The 12561-nt window shown below is 52.5% G+C and overlaps 7 protein-coding genes across 7 annotated transcripts in view; 6 read left to right on the top strand and 1 right to left on the bottom strand.

Annotated features, from left to right (window-relative positions):
- eglD (putative endoglucanase) overlaps nucleotides 1-1175 on the top strand; it is a 2783-nt gene extending 1608 nt beyond the window's left edge. The window contains exon 2 of the mRNA XM_071027094.1: nucleotides 183-1175. Coding sequence (XP_070889116.1) covers nucleotides 183-1026 — 844 coding nt within the window. The 3' untranslated portion in view covers nucleotides 1027-1175. The remainder of the gene's footprint in view (nucleotides 1-182) is intronic.
- BJX67DRAFT_307903 (uncharacterized protein) lies at nucleotides 1175-1675 on the top strand. Its single transcript, XM_071027095.1, has 2 exons — nucleotides 1175-1209; nucleotides 1304-1675. Exon 2 carries the CDS (start codon nucleotides 1349-1351, stop codon nucleotides 1592-1594), a length of 246 nt encoding a protein of 81 aa, XP_070889115.1. The 5' UTR covers nucleotides 1175-1209; nucleotides 1304-1348; the 3' UTR covers nucleotides 1595-1675.
- Nucleotides 1676-2575: 900 nt separating this feature from the next.
- On the top strand, nucleotides 2576-3884 carry BJX67DRAFT_307863 (uncharacterized protein). Its single transcript, XM_071027092.1, has 4 exons — nucleotides 2576-3123; nucleotides 3191-3226; nucleotides 3282-3770; nucleotides 3878-3884. The coding sequence occupies exons 1-3, from the start codon at nucleotides 2716-2718 to the stop codon at nucleotides 3702-3704; spliced, it is 867 nt and encodes a 288-aa protein (XP_070889114.1). The 5' UTR covers nucleotides 2576-2715; the 3' UTR covers nucleotides 3705-3770; nucleotides 3878-3884.
- On the top strand, nucleotides 3520-4539 carry BJX67DRAFT_307848 (uncharacterized protein). The gene is made up of 3 exons (XM_071027091.1): nucleotides 3520-3770; nucleotides 3878-3992; nucleotides 4064-4539. Exons 2-3 carry the CDS (start codon nucleotides 3946-3948, stop codon nucleotides 4464-4466), a joined length of 450 nt encoding a protein of 149 aa, XP_070889113.1. The 5' UTR covers nucleotides 3520-3770; nucleotides 3878-3945; the 3' UTR covers nucleotides 4467-4539.
- BJX67DRAFT_307865 (uncharacterized protein) lies at nucleotides 4389-5178 on the bottom strand. The gene has a single exon (XM_071027093.1). It carries the CDS (start codon nucleotides 4977-4979, stop codon nucleotides 4551-4553), a length of 429 nt encoding a protein of 142 aa, XP_070889112.1. The 5' UTR covers nucleotides 4980-5178; the 3' UTR covers nucleotides 4389-4550.
- A 402-nt stretch (nucleotides 5179-5580) lies between these two features.
- On the top strand, nucleotides 5581-7401 carry BJX67DRAFT_307811 (uncharacterized protein). The gene is made up of 5 exons (XM_071027090.1): nucleotides 5581-5999; nucleotides 6057-6262; nucleotides 6316-6562; nucleotides 6623-7211; nucleotides 7340-7401. Exons 1-4 carry the CDS (start codon nucleotides 5632-5634, stop codon nucleotides 7044-7046), a joined length of 1245 nt encoding a protein of 414 aa, XP_070889111.1. The 5' UTR covers nucleotides 5581-5631; the 3' UTR covers nucleotides 7047-7211; nucleotides 7340-7401.
- Nucleotides 7402-8542: 1141 nt separating this feature from the next.
- BJX67DRAFT_391402 (oxygenase MpaB family protein) lies at nucleotides 8543-9650 on the top strand (the record flags this gene model as incomplete). Its single annotated transcript, XM_071034771.1, has 4 exons — nucleotides 8543-8968; nucleotides 9067-9143; nucleotides 9179-9591; nucleotides 9626-9650. The coding sequence occupies exons 1-4, from the start codon at nucleotides 8722-8724 to the stop codon at nucleotides 9648-9650; spliced, it is 762 nt and encodes a 253-aa protein (XP_070889110.1). The 5' UTR covers nucleotides 8543-8721.
- Nucleotides 9651-12561: the final 2911 nt, after the last annotated feature.

The raw sequence follows: 12561 nt of genomic DNA, 5'->3' as shown, positions 1-12561 counted from the left end.
CCAACTAGCAGCCCGACGAGCACCCCCGGACCTGGTGGTGAGGCAGGTGAATGGCAACAATGTGGAGGTATTGGATATAGCGGCCCGACCACCTGTGCCTCAGGGTTTACCTGTACTGTGATCAACGAGTACTACTCGCAGTGTATTGGTGGTGCCTCTGCTGCAAAGATTGCCGCTGCAAGGCTCATCAAGGCTGCCAGTTCCACAGGCAGTGCGACCCCAACTAGCAGCCCGACGAGCACCCCCGGACCTGGTGGTGAGGCAGGTGAATGGCAACAGTGTGGTGGTATTGGATATTCTGGCCCAACGACCTGTGCCTCAGGGTTCACCTGTACCGTGATTAATGAGTACTACTCACAGTGCATTGGTGGTGCCTCTGCTGCAAAGATTGCTGCTGCAAAACTCATCAAGGCTGCTAGTTCAACAGGCAGTGCGACCCCAACTAGCAGCCCGACGAGCACCCCGGGACCTGGTGGTGAGGCAGGTGAATGGCAACAGTGTGGTGGTATTGGATATAGCGGCCCAACGACCTGCGCCTCAGGGTTCACCTGTACCGTGATTAATGAGTACTACTCACAGTGCATTGGTGGTGCCTCTGCTGCAAAGATCGCCGCTGCAAAACTCATCAAGGCCGCTACCCCGACCGGAAGCCCAACAAGCACCCCTACTAGCACCCCTGGACCTGGAGGCGAAGCAGGCGAGTGGGAGCAGTGCGGTGGTATTGGCTTCACAGGCCCGACAACATGCGCCTCAGGACTTACCTGCACAGTCGTCAATGAGTATTACTCTCAGTGTCTTGCTGCCTCTGGATCCAGAGTCCCCGCCCCCGATTTCTTCAAGGCTCTCATCGCGACACCGACAGGTAGCCCGACGGGTAGCGCTACTCCTACTAGTACCCCCGGCCCTGGTGGCGAGGCAGGTGAGTGGGAGCAGTGTGGGGGGGTCGGCTTTACAGGGCCGACGACCTGTGCCTCGGGGCTTACCTGCACTGTCATCAATGAGTACTACTCCCAGTGTGTTGCTTAGTTGAGTAATGCAGTGAGGTTTGGATTGGATTGGATTCGTGGAGAGGTAAACGGCCGAGACGATTCCATTCTTTGGTTCTTGTATGTACTGTACTCGACGACTCAGATAGTCTGAGGAGAAGCTACTTCGTTTATTTATTTACAAAATTGTCACGAGTAGATTTGAAAAGAACGCATCTCGAGGGTGAGGTATACGTTAAACCCGGCCTGATCGAACAAAGAGCGCAAAAAAGGATCTCGCTACCCTAGCAAGCAAAACACCCTCAGGTCTTCTCGAGTTTAAGCTTATTATCTAACGTCCTGCAAAGAACCATGGATGAACCATGACAATCCCAAAGAATGAACTCCATGTCAGATCCCAACTGAAGAATTCCATTTGCAAGGCTGAAAGAATTTCGAGAATTCCCCCGTACCCCCCGATCAACATCCGCTCGACCGCGATGAAAACGGACTCCACTCAAACTGAGACCGGAGGGAGGGGGGAGCTGCAGCGGGGACGTGTCATCTCGGTTTCAAGGATGAGGACTGAATCCCCGTGTTGCTTCAGGGAAGTCGCTGTCGATCATTAGGGTTGGGAAGTGCCCTCTCAACCCAAATCCTTGGAAGGTTCGTTGTGGCGCCGCGGATTTACCCCGATGGCCACGAGGCTAATTCCTCAACTGGGTGGGCGGGGGATGCCGATTTTATTGATCTTGTGATCCCGGGCTGAGCGAGGAGCGAGGGGGGTTCAGATGTCATTATGCTGGGATCCTGTCGTTCGAGCCGGGATAGATTTATGCTCCCCAGCAGTAACGATAGGGCTGCATTATTGTGTAACACCCCTTCGCGCCCCTGAAGAGCTGGCCCGTCTATTCACACCCCAGAGTCTTGGCTGGTGGTCTTCGGTAGAACCGCAGCAGCTTGGATGGAGCAGAACGGGTTATTCAGCCTCGACTGCTGAAACAGACGCCGTACGCGCTGAGGCAATGTTCGTGAGATTAGAGTTGTGGATATAATGTCTGTTGGCCTTCCAAGGATCGGATTCGAGCATGAGTTTCGGTGGCGTCGGAGCGAGGCGTGATGGGTCGATCATGGTTCCGGGGCGAAGGGGCTGGGATTACCCGCACTACTAAGTACAAAGCCGCTTGGTTTGAATTGCTCCTGTTGTCAGAGGGGTTACTTGGCTCATTGATTTCTGCCTGGTGATAGTAATGCCTCCTGAAGCTCTCTGTTCAATTGGTGTGCACCAAAGTAAGCTCTTTATCTCACGCGGAGTGTTCGCATCTCTCCACGACACAGTTCATTCCAGCATACGTAACCCATCCTTTCTGGAGACATTGTTTCCCGGCGATGTCGCAGGCGGAGATGTTTCAGAGCGAGGAAGAGAGCTAGTTATGCCGGAGGTATCGGGATTGGATGTTACAGTGTGAGCGCTCTCTGGACGGGATGCGGCTCTCATGTCGAAGTTCAAGCTCGATGGAACGCGCCTTTCTATCAACAAGTTCCGCCCCGTCACACCCTTCGCGTCCAGTCGAACGACATCGGTCATTCTTTCCTCAATATCTCTAGCCTCGTGGCGCCTCGTATTCACCCACCCGACCCCAAAGGCCGGCCTTGCCAGACGCTTGGCATAAAATCTCAGCAAAGCCCAGGCCACGAGACAAGAACATGAACAAACATCCAACAGCACTCCAGCAAAGCATCAACAATAATGTCACGCCTTCTCATCCTCGCATTAACCCTTCCTATATTCCCGGGCCCAGGTACAGCCAGCACCCCCACCGCACTTGCACCCTCCATCCCCTTCCAAACAGCGCGCTCCTCCCCACCCACCAACCAATCAGCCGCCGCATCCCAGAACCACAACACCGGCTTTAGCCCGCTCTCCAGCCTCGTCTCGCGCATCTACCCCTGCGGATACGGCGCGTACGAGTGCGACAGCGGCACCTGCTGCACGTATTTCTGCTGCGGCGGCGGGTGCTGTGGCGCGGGGGACCTGTGCTGGAATGACGACGGCGATACGACGGGGTTGCCGCTTTGCTGCGAGAGTTATACCGAGTATCCGTGTGGTGATGGGTGTATGCCCATTGATGGGGAGTGTTGTGGGGGTGGTCGTTATGTTTGTTCCTGTCGAGTCTGAGTCTGTTCTTGGTGACTTGTGCTGATGATGAGGTGGTGGTATCTAGTGTCCGTATGGGTATAAGTGTGGGACGACGCATTGCGTGAGTTGTCTAGACACGTGGTTTGTTGGTGTGGTTGGCTGATATCTAGTTGTAGTGTAAATGGGGTGGTGACTGTGACGCGAGTGGCGGTGACGACGACGACGAGGATGACTACCCGAGCGACGACTCTGATATTCCCGCGGACGAGACGAGCACATCAACAAGTACCACAGAGGATCCTGTAGAGACGAGTTCGGCCACCACTCGTACAGAATTGCCTTCACCAACCGCGATTGACACCCCTTCTGACACTGACACCCTCACTCCAACAGACTTTCCCAGCTCAAGTCTGCCCTCGTTTACAAGTGATGGCCCGCCTGGGACTCCTGGAGTCGTAACTGGTGAACCAGCTCCCACGGATTCGGATTCATCCATTGGTGACCAGACAGTGCAGCCTGGAGCTGCGTCTAGTATCCTGGGATCTCGACGCGTCTTGCTCTGGTCTTTATATGTTGGCGTATTGGCGGTATGGATCTAGACCAAACCGTGGGGTTGGGACTTGTATTCGAGCATGGCCTCAGATGGGATTGTTGGTGGCCCTATTGTGAGTGCCGTGGTTGCACGCCTGTCTATGTGCCATGCAATGGTTGTACATTGATATCTACTTACAAGATGATAATGAAGGCTAAGTATTCTATTACTTGGATCTAGGTGGGCGGTCGTCTCCCGGTTGAGTTTGGCAGCAGTCTTCAGAAGTGGAATCGAATAAGCTGTCATCTATGGTCGGGTGTCACCCTGGGGGTAAAAACCCCTTGGACTCCTTCAGGTCATCCTACTCCCCAGCTTCCCACACGGAGTGATAGGAGTTGTCGTGCTCATGAGGATTATTTATTATAGGAATATGAGCGAAGCTTTGAAGTTTTTCTCCTGTCTATCCATTCCAGAGAGAGGAGATTGGACATGTCTGTTGATAGGAGGTAGGTTTTTGGAGCCCATTGAGGAATTTTCGCACGAGGTTGTGGCTTGGAGGAGCAGCTTGATGAACTCTTGCCCGGACATTTTCACGCAAAGTGGGAGAATAACAAGGAGTTTCAGTGTTGTTCCGGGGGGGGGAGTTGTTCGGAGAGTAGAGATTTGCTTGGAGGCTTCTCGAGGAGTGTGCAAGATGTTTTCACAGTTTCAGCAAGGGAGCGGAGGATTGCAGGTTGAGAGGTGGAAGAAGCAAAGAATAGAAGAGGAAGGAGGATCGGAAAGGCCTGGTTATATACCGTGGCAGAAATCCAGCCGCGAAATAGCCTGATACCGACCAGCTATGAGGGAGTTCCTCTTTATTACTCGACGTAGCAGGTTCCATGAACGACGTATTGGAACTCCGTACATGAGTTCATGTGGGGACTCCGCTCGACGATTTCGGTTTTGCATTCATTACCGATTGTATTGGGGAAGTCATTCTTCCTGCTTCGTGAGAGGTTGATGGTCTGCAACTACGTGATGCCGAATTAGGGCCAAAGAATCTTTCGTGGAAGTACATTTGTCGGCGATCATAGCGATCAGCTCGGCAGGAGCCGATGGATTGGTTCCGAGCGCAAAATTCCAGAAGGAAAATAATGTCATCAGCATCGGTGTTCTTCTTGGACTCACTGGGTCGGCCCAAGGTTGAACTGCATTTTGTATCGAGCATCAGGGCTGGTTCGAGGACTCGGAGCAACTGACGTGCGGCAGGAGTTTGGCCTTGAAGAACGACGAAGTCTACATCCTGAGTTGTTCGTGTATTCCTTTTTGGCGCTGGGTTTTCTGAAGTGAGTTGAGACATCGGAACTAGGATGAGAATCACTTACGGGAGAACGAGCAAGAGCTCTTCTGTCTTCCGGATAAGATGCAGGACTTCGGACGTGAGTGGAAGATGCTTGGAGAGAGGATGCCTTGATATGTAGTGAGCCAGTATTTATACCTCTTGCGAGGTGAGCTTGCTACCAGAAGCGGACGCAAGAGGACAGTGTCAGTGAATGCCCTATTCAAGAAAAGTGACATTATTTATCCACGCTGCATGCTACTCATATTCATGCTTTCCATTCGCAGGCTTGCGAATGGGTAAGGTGAGTTAGCAAATAGTCTCCTCCAGCTGGGTATTCACGAAGACGTTTGCTGGAGGGGATTCTAAATCAGCAAGTGCTCTTAACGGTCTTGGTGAGGGTTTCCCTTCAATAATGCATATGCCGCGGTTCATTCGTGGCTGGGTTACTATGAGAGCTCCCATGTGGCATGCCTCCTCCGTGCCATGTCTGTAAGCGCACCTTTTCGAGTGCCAGCTGCCGGAGTCTCCTTGACCCTGGAGATCATCTGTGCTGGCCAAGCAAAATGGGCGCCTGAGGCCATCTCCCGAGGTCGCGCCTTCTGTTTTCTCCAAGCGACCCCGCGACTCGACCTTGGAACTCCAACCTCGCGCACTGCACTGCACTGGACAAATGAGTTCACTGGATGGCCTTCGCGCAGCCGTGCTCTCAGAGCTCGGCTCCCTGCTCCAAGATAACATACTTCACGGCCTCATCCAGCTCATTGATCAGCTCCGCGCGCGGGGCAACCCGCATCATCCAGTTGTTCTCGACCTTTGCTGTCTCGTCAGGACCCTCTGGCAACTTCGATCACTGGAGACGGGGCAGCTATGGCGAGAGGAATTGATGGCCCAGGGCATTCAATGGATCCGTCAAGCGAAGGAGGCTCTTCAGGGGATATTCGCTCTTTTGACTCAGAAGACCGTGGATCAAGGTGCCCTTATGCAGCGTACGCACACCGTGCTCTGGGAATTGAATCGATTTCAAGCCATAATTCGGTTGTATGTGCTTTCCAGCGCTGGGCCCCTCTTGGGAGGCACAACTGCTAATTTTCTCAGCCGTGTGGCACCGCCCGAGGTGGTGCTGAACAAAGGTGGCGGCCTCCTAGTTTGCCAGAAACACGGTCCGGATCGATACAAGCTAGATAATGGCTGTGCATTTGAAGATGAGGCCTCCCTATCGCAGGGGGTCTGGAATAGTCTCAATTGTGGCATCTTCGAGCATATCGGTCTCAAGAGCGGCGGAGTCGAGTACTATGATCCCAGTAAGTATTCTGCTCGCTGAACCGATGGTATTCCAAACCTTATCGGGCCATAGTGTTCTGGTCTCGCGGAATTTCGAGTGCCAAAGATTTTTTTACCGTCGGTCGCGTTTTCATGATGCTCTGGGATGTTAATGAACTTCGAAGAGACCTTCAGGAAGTCGTTGATGACGAGCCAAGTATTTTAGCCCGGCGGCGTGAATTCATGAATATTGAAAACGCCTACACAGGGCCGTACACCGGGCCCAGCACTGTCAGACGGTTTGTTGCTGTTGCTCAAGGCATCCGCTCATTATACTGCCTGTGCGTCAGATTATCGACAGCCTATTCAGCTGGGAACAGTCTGTTGCTGACATTTACTAGACCAATAAGTACGTTCAATGGACTAGGCTGCTCACAGCAACAAGATCAGCAGAGTTACGGAATTGTGTTTACCGGAGACCCATTGCAAGCTCCTCATCTCCTACCAGGGGAAACTGAAATGATTCATCCTCCGCTATATATTGAGCCTATGGCCCCCAAACCATGGCGGAACAATTCTGGCGGGCTGACGAAGACAGATGTGCCCCCCGTGCCTTCAAACTCGGAGCTCCCTTCTCTTGAGCTGCCAACCCTCTGCCGTATCGACTATCGTCGGATCTGTGAAGTGGAATACAACGTTTGCTGCAGGAATATTGGCATGGTCTCGAGCGAGTCATGCCGAATCCTCAAGGATTACGCTGCATTTGTCGGATTGGCAACCCAGCACTTGGCCAGGGAAGACGTCGATGCCATGGATTTAACATAGGCTCTCGAGGCCTTCACCCAAATTCAGACCCTCCTTGCGAACGGAGCAAAACTTCTGAACACCGACACCACCCAGCACATCATCAGCGTTGTCGGCAGCGCCCACAAGCTCTTGACTGAGGACTTCGTCGAGGCCGTCAGTGGGTTGAATGATGCGGTTGCTTCGGTACGCTCCAGCTTCCCAATTCCCCTGCCAAAGCTAGTTCCCTCTACTAGCATTATGGCAGCTCATCAACGCCGTTGTCCAGCCCATTTCCGGCATTCTCGGAGCCATATTTAGCTAAGCGAGCCAAGAGGCGGGGATCGTGTCGTAGGGCTCGGAAAGCTTCCCATCACCCACAAGATACGACTACGCTGGATAGTCAGACTCTACGACTGATTCCTATTTACATGCGCGCGGCCATGGTGCGGGGTTGAGTTTGACTGCCTGTGGACAAAACGGGGGACTACTTTGGGTAATATTGTGTGGTTCGGATGTGCTCTGTCCTCCTACAACGAAGTGATGAGAAGCTATCACGGTGCTGTTGAAGTATATAGTCGCAGTCGGCGGAGGTCATCTTACTCGGCTTTATGGAGCCTTCTGCTAATAAAGGTATGCTTCCCTTGCGAGACCGAGTTTTCTCTTTGCTTTGCTCTTCGTTACGCGGGAGGATTTGAGTCTCTTTGGAAATAGCTTCGAGTGCTTTGTGTCTGTCAGATGCGGAGCTGAGTAGTTCTGCTTGACTCCGTTCTCGTCGACCGGGTTCAACGTCGACACGCGAGCTTTGCACAAGTAACCCTGAACACCTTGTACTTCAGCTGCTTTGAATATCGTCATCAGCAGAATGAAATGAAAGGAGCCACGTCTGAATCGTTGAATCCTGGAATGGACTGAGGCCACGAGACCAGTCAACGGCGGGATTTTGCCCAGGAACAACACTCCACGACCAACCAAGTCATATGCCCTGGCCAGAATCAATTAGATTGATAATAATCCTATACCCGGCAAGACCCTGAAGGACCATCGCTCCTCCAGCGGTAACAGCGCCGTAACCAAAAATACACAGCCCCCTGACTCGATCAGATATGATTGGGTTATCGCCACGCCACTGCAGGGTGGGGCCGGCTAAAGTGGGTCTCGGCACGTCAGCCAAAGTCCCAAACAACCTAAATTCGATTTACTTCATGAAATTCTCAGAAAGCGACCGTCGACTGCGTTCACCTTCACGCAATCCTCGCAGAGGTATCCCTCCTCAAACGTCAGTCCCGGAGTGACCAAGTATCCTTGTGATATTGCCATTCTGGCTTAACCCTTGCCTCCCTCGCTTTCCCCATCGTTTTCACGTTGGCTTACCCCATGGGTCTCTGAATCCGCCCACGACCCTCTTCTGACGTCTTTTCGGAAGGGTTATGCCTGATTGTGTTGTCCTTAATGCTAATCAAGGATGAGATTCCTTTTCTGCCGATGGCGGCTCGCGGCAGCGGCAAGAGACCCTCGGACTGAACCTTCACAGATATGCAGGATGTGGTGTGGCAGCGGAAAGGTAGTATATCAAATGGCGTAGTGTAGACCTCAGCTCGCACTCAAGAATTCAAAGGCTTGGCATTCCATTCTCTCCGTCTTGCCTTTTTTGACACACTTAGTATTCAATATTCACTTGCCGCAACGTTAACCAAGTATCCACGCCTGAACCAAGATGATCCAACAAAACATCCCCGAGAAAGCCATCTCTTCCTCTTCCCACTCCGAAGGCTCAAGTTTCTTCACAATCACCATCGAAAAAGACGACAGCCCCTTCTTTGCCGTCTCACCCCTCGCCATGGAAGACCTGAAGGTCGCACACGAAGGCATCGCCCTCGCCGGCGGGGCGGCCGCCATCCTCCTACAAGCCGCCCACCCCCTCGTCGGCCAGGGCATCGCAGACCACAGCACCTTCACCAAGCGTGCCATCAGCCGCAAGTAGTACACACAGATGTACATCTATGTGATGATCTTCTGCACGGACACCGACAAGGTCCTGACTAAGTCGTGGGTCACCAAGCACACGCCCGCATGAAATCTGAGGGCGGACCCCGCGCATACCTCGGCCTCAATCCGAAACTGCAGCTCTGGGTCGCCGTGACCATCTACGCCACTTGTTGGGCATATGCGAGCTCATCTATGGTCCCCTGTCCCTTGCCATGGCGGAGCGCGTGTGCCAAGCGTACTTGGTCATGGCGATCTCGATGCAGGTGCCGCGAGAGATGTGGCCGAAGGATCTGCGTGCGTTCCGGGTTTACTGGCGGGATATGATCGAGAATAAGCTGCGGGTTACTGCGGATGCGGGCTTGGTTCTCGGGGGGGTCTTCCATCCGTCGAAGAGCGTGCCGCTGTGGATGCGGCCGGCGGTTGTGGTGGCGATGCCGTTTATTCGGCGGCTGACGATTGAGCAGCTCCCGTCGGCTGTATGCGAGCAGTTTCATCTCAGGTCGACGAAGTCGTCGCGAGTGATCGGGGGGCTTTTTGTTAGTGGGATGACCTGTGTGTATCCTTTTACACCGCTGTTTATTCGGCAGCTGCCGAAGACGTATTCGCTGCGGTTGTTTGGAAGGTTGGAAGAGGAATGGGCAGCTTGTTAAACCTTAGGGGTTCCTTTTTTTTGGGGTGATTTCTTTTGTTTACGAGTAATGTTCATGATATACTCTCATCTTGCATGTATTACTTCGGATTAATCGTCGATTCAGTATGTTTACTCGCCTTCCAAGATCAAGAGTACACAAAGCAATGCGGAGTCGGGCGCCAGTGCCAGGAAGACAGGCCGTGTTCCGAATCCCTCCCGCGGGCCGCAGCCTGCTCGCTCAGGGTTGCCTGCACCCAACCATTCGGCTTGTATTTTGGACTGTGATGAAAGCTTGCCTCTCCACTCGTAATGTCCCATCCTTTAGGGGCTCCATGAGACATACTCCTTATTTTACTTCCCCTCCCCGCAATCCCCATCCCAATCCCCCGCGTTGAGCTGTCCGTGTGCTCTGTTTGTATGTTGCCCAGCACCCTCGAGTAACAAGTCGAGCAACAGATCGCGAGACACAGAACAGGCCAGAGCATCCACCCAGCACAAAACAAATAACTAGCAGAGCCAGACCGCCAGCCATGATCCTCGCCGTCCTGGACCTCCTCACGCGCGTCGGCGTGTTCATCTCCTGGGTCATCACGATCGGTCTAAATGCCCGCTTCCTCACGAACAAGGCGTGGAGCGATGACCTGCTCATCTACACCATCGCGTTCTCCTCCTTCGGGGTGCTTGGGTGTCTCGTTCCGCCGTACCCGAACTTTCTGTGGGATTTGTTCTGGGCGCTGGGGAGGTTGCTTGGTGGATAGCGGGGTGAACTTTTTGCTGGGGATGGAGCCTGGGGACGGGTTGACGGTTGTAGTGAATAATCTGGTTGATCAGATTCTGGATACGGTGAGGCGGGTAGATGAAAATGATGTCGATGGGTATATGGATAATTTGGCGGCTCTGGGGAGGTTGGTGCTGAGGCTGTTGACGTTCTTGGGGATTTTACAGGTGTCCGCTGTATGCCATGCGATGGTGTCAGGTTGTAGGTTTGATCACCCAGCTTTATTAATATTACTTGCTCCAAGAAGTATTTAAACAATGCCGGCGTTTATTATACCGTTTTTGCATTTCTCCTAAGCATGTGAATCCCCAACCCACAATATACTGATGCCAGCCCCGTAGTCTCCGTAGGACTCAATATACCCCCTTTCCCTTGGAAGTCTGTGATATAGTCATGAAACTAGGCATATAAGTGTTAAAAAACAGCATTGTGCTCAGAGGAAGAGGGAGCGAGATAAACAACGTCTCCATCCATCCAGAATTATATGCACGTTTTGCACAGCCACCAAGGTAAACTATATAACGATGGGTCCTTAAGACGCAAACATTTGTCGATAGAAGATTGAGACGTCGGATTCAGATTGTATAATACTATATTTGAGAAATAAGCTTCTTCTGTGATACATATTCAGGCTGATCTGCCGGATGTAGCAGGATTTGCAGCTGAGATCATCTGCACACTATCCATCCATCGGAATTCCCGGAACCACCAAGGGAACGCCGCACGATTTTGTCTATATCCCCCCCGTCGCGGTAGTGGTGCGAATATTGGTGGCGACTGAACAGGCTTTTACTCCGTATCTGCTTTGCGAGTGGTTGTAGGAGTTACATGATGGCTGCGACCACGATTATCCCGAAACCGGTTTGCATACGCCCGCATGAACGAGCTAAATATGCCTATAAAACGCCAATAGACGACGGTAGAGGATATTTCAATTTCTAGCACTAACTCCTGTGGTCTTACCCCGTTTGTTGTCGTTGTGGCATCGGAATGTTGGCGGACGGCATCCAATCCACACCCCTAGAGACAGATATAGGTTCCCGCTGCGCTCAAGTCATCAAGTTGCAGAGGAGATTATCTAAGATCTGCGGGTTGTCTGATTGGGGATCCAACGACCCAGTTCAAAAGACAGGTAGACTGAGCAGCATGGCCAAAACTGTGCCGTACTGTGTCGTGCTCGCCGGTTCGTGATTCATACGGCTCGACTAGGTCCCACTGAGCATCCGCCGCGTATGTATCACCTACGGAGCATACCGGGGGGGATTTTAATTCCCCTAGTTCCGTCAGCGGAAGGCTACTGGCTCCATCCAACCGTAAACCAACTACGTTGCCAGGCAGGACCAGTGACCACTTACTAGTGGTCGGTAAGCACGGCGAGGAGCACCCGTGATTGGAGACCACGACATCGCCACCTACTTGCGTGAAATTCGAGTGGATCTAAGTTCCCTTGCTTCCGTATGGTGGAAGCCTTCGGACGAGGGTTTGAAAGTGGATGCTCTAAATATAAGCTTATCTGGACATCATCGCTCGGTAGGGCTCTCACAACCGCGTCTATAGATGTAGATAGAGCCTCTATCTATGCCATACTTCGCATCAGAATTCACGGAACGCTGGGAATAGACTGATGTCCATGGTGGTCTATAGCAAGATCACGTGGTCAGCAACTATTGGCGAAGAGAAAATTGTCCAGAAGGATAGAGAAGGGAACCGACGACTGGAAAAAAACACGCGAATCGGGTAAGTGAGTCCGGACATTTGTGAGATGTCCTTCGAAGTTTCGCTTCACCTGCGAATGAAGACCTGCAGGCCGCCCTTCTCAGTAAGGCATTGCGTCAGCCATGACGCCTTGTCGACCTGTGATATTTTCGGCTGAAGCATTCCGTGACCTTTCGATAGAGAGCCTCCTCTCTTCCCCCCACATGGCGTGCGAGGGGTTTTCGAAGACCGCTCTCAAAATGTCAAAAAAAAAAAAAAAGAAAAAAAAGAAAAAGAAAAAAGACGAGGCGGACGGATGCCGACGGCCAACCATATCCGGAGAAGAAATATCCAGAGCAGAATGTCAGCTCCGCACATGGCCCGGAAAATGACATCGCGATGTTGGGGTCGTCAAGTGGGCACAGGGTCTGGTGACGCGGACAGTGACGGCTGCTGAACTGGCG

This window comes from Aspergillus lucknowensis, assembly GCF_044049455.1.
Source record: "Aspergillus lucknowensis strain CBS 449.75 chromosome Unknown BJX67scaffold_7, whole genome shotgun sequence".
NCBI classification, from domain to species: Eukaryota; Fungi; Ascomycota; class Eurotiomycetes; order Eurotiales; family Aspergillaceae; genus Aspergillus; species Aspergillus lucknowensis.
Note: the sequence above shows the minus strand (reverse complement) of the source record. Positions and strands in the feature narration are given on the sequence as shown.

Excerpts from the sequence above, each read along its gene's own strand:
- BJX67DRAFT_307863 (XM_071027092.1), top strand. The coding sequence starts at position 2,716 with ATGTCACGCCTTCTCATCCTCGCATTAACCCTTCCTATATTCCCGGGC. Across the intron at positions 3,124-3,190 it reads GTTGTGGGGGTGGTCGTTAT|TGTCCGTATGGGTATAAGTG; the intron begins GTTTGTTCCTGT and ends GGTGGTATCTAG. Across the intron at positions 3,227-3,281 it reads AGTGTGGGACGACGCATTGC|TGTAAATGGGGTGGTGACTG; the intron begins GTGAGTTGTCTA and ends ATCTAGTTGTAG.
- BJX67DRAFT_307848 (XM_071027091.1), top strand. The coding sequence starts at position 3,946 with ATGGTCGGGTGTCACCCTGGGGGTAAAAACCCCTTGGACTCCTTCAG. Across the intron at positions 3,993-4,063 it reads AACCCCTTGGACTCCTTCAG|GAATATGAGCGAAGCTTTGA; the intron begins GTCATCCTACTC and ends TATTTATTATAG.
- BJX67DRAFT_307811 (XM_071027090.1), top strand. The coding sequence starts at position 5,632 with ATGAGTTCACTGGATGGCCTTCGCGCAGCCGTGCTCTCAGAGCTCGGC. Across the intron at positions 6,000-6,056 it reads TTTCAAGCCATAATTCGGTT|CCGTGTGGCACCGCCCGAGG; the intron begins GTATGTGCTTTC and ends TAATTTTCTCAG. Across the intron at positions 6,263-6,315 it reads AGTCGAGTACTATGATCCCA|TGTTCTGGTCTCGCGGAATT; the intron begins GTAAGTATTCTG and ends ATCGGGCCATAG.
- BJX67DRAFT_307865 (XM_071027093.1), bottom strand. The coding sequence starts at position 4,979 with ATGTCTCAACTCACTTCAGAAAACCCAGCGCCAAAAAGGAATACACGA.
- BJX67DRAFT_307903 (XM_071027095.1), top strand. The coding sequence starts at position 1,349 with ATGACAATCCCAAAGAATGAACTCCATGTCAGATCCCAACTGAAGAAT.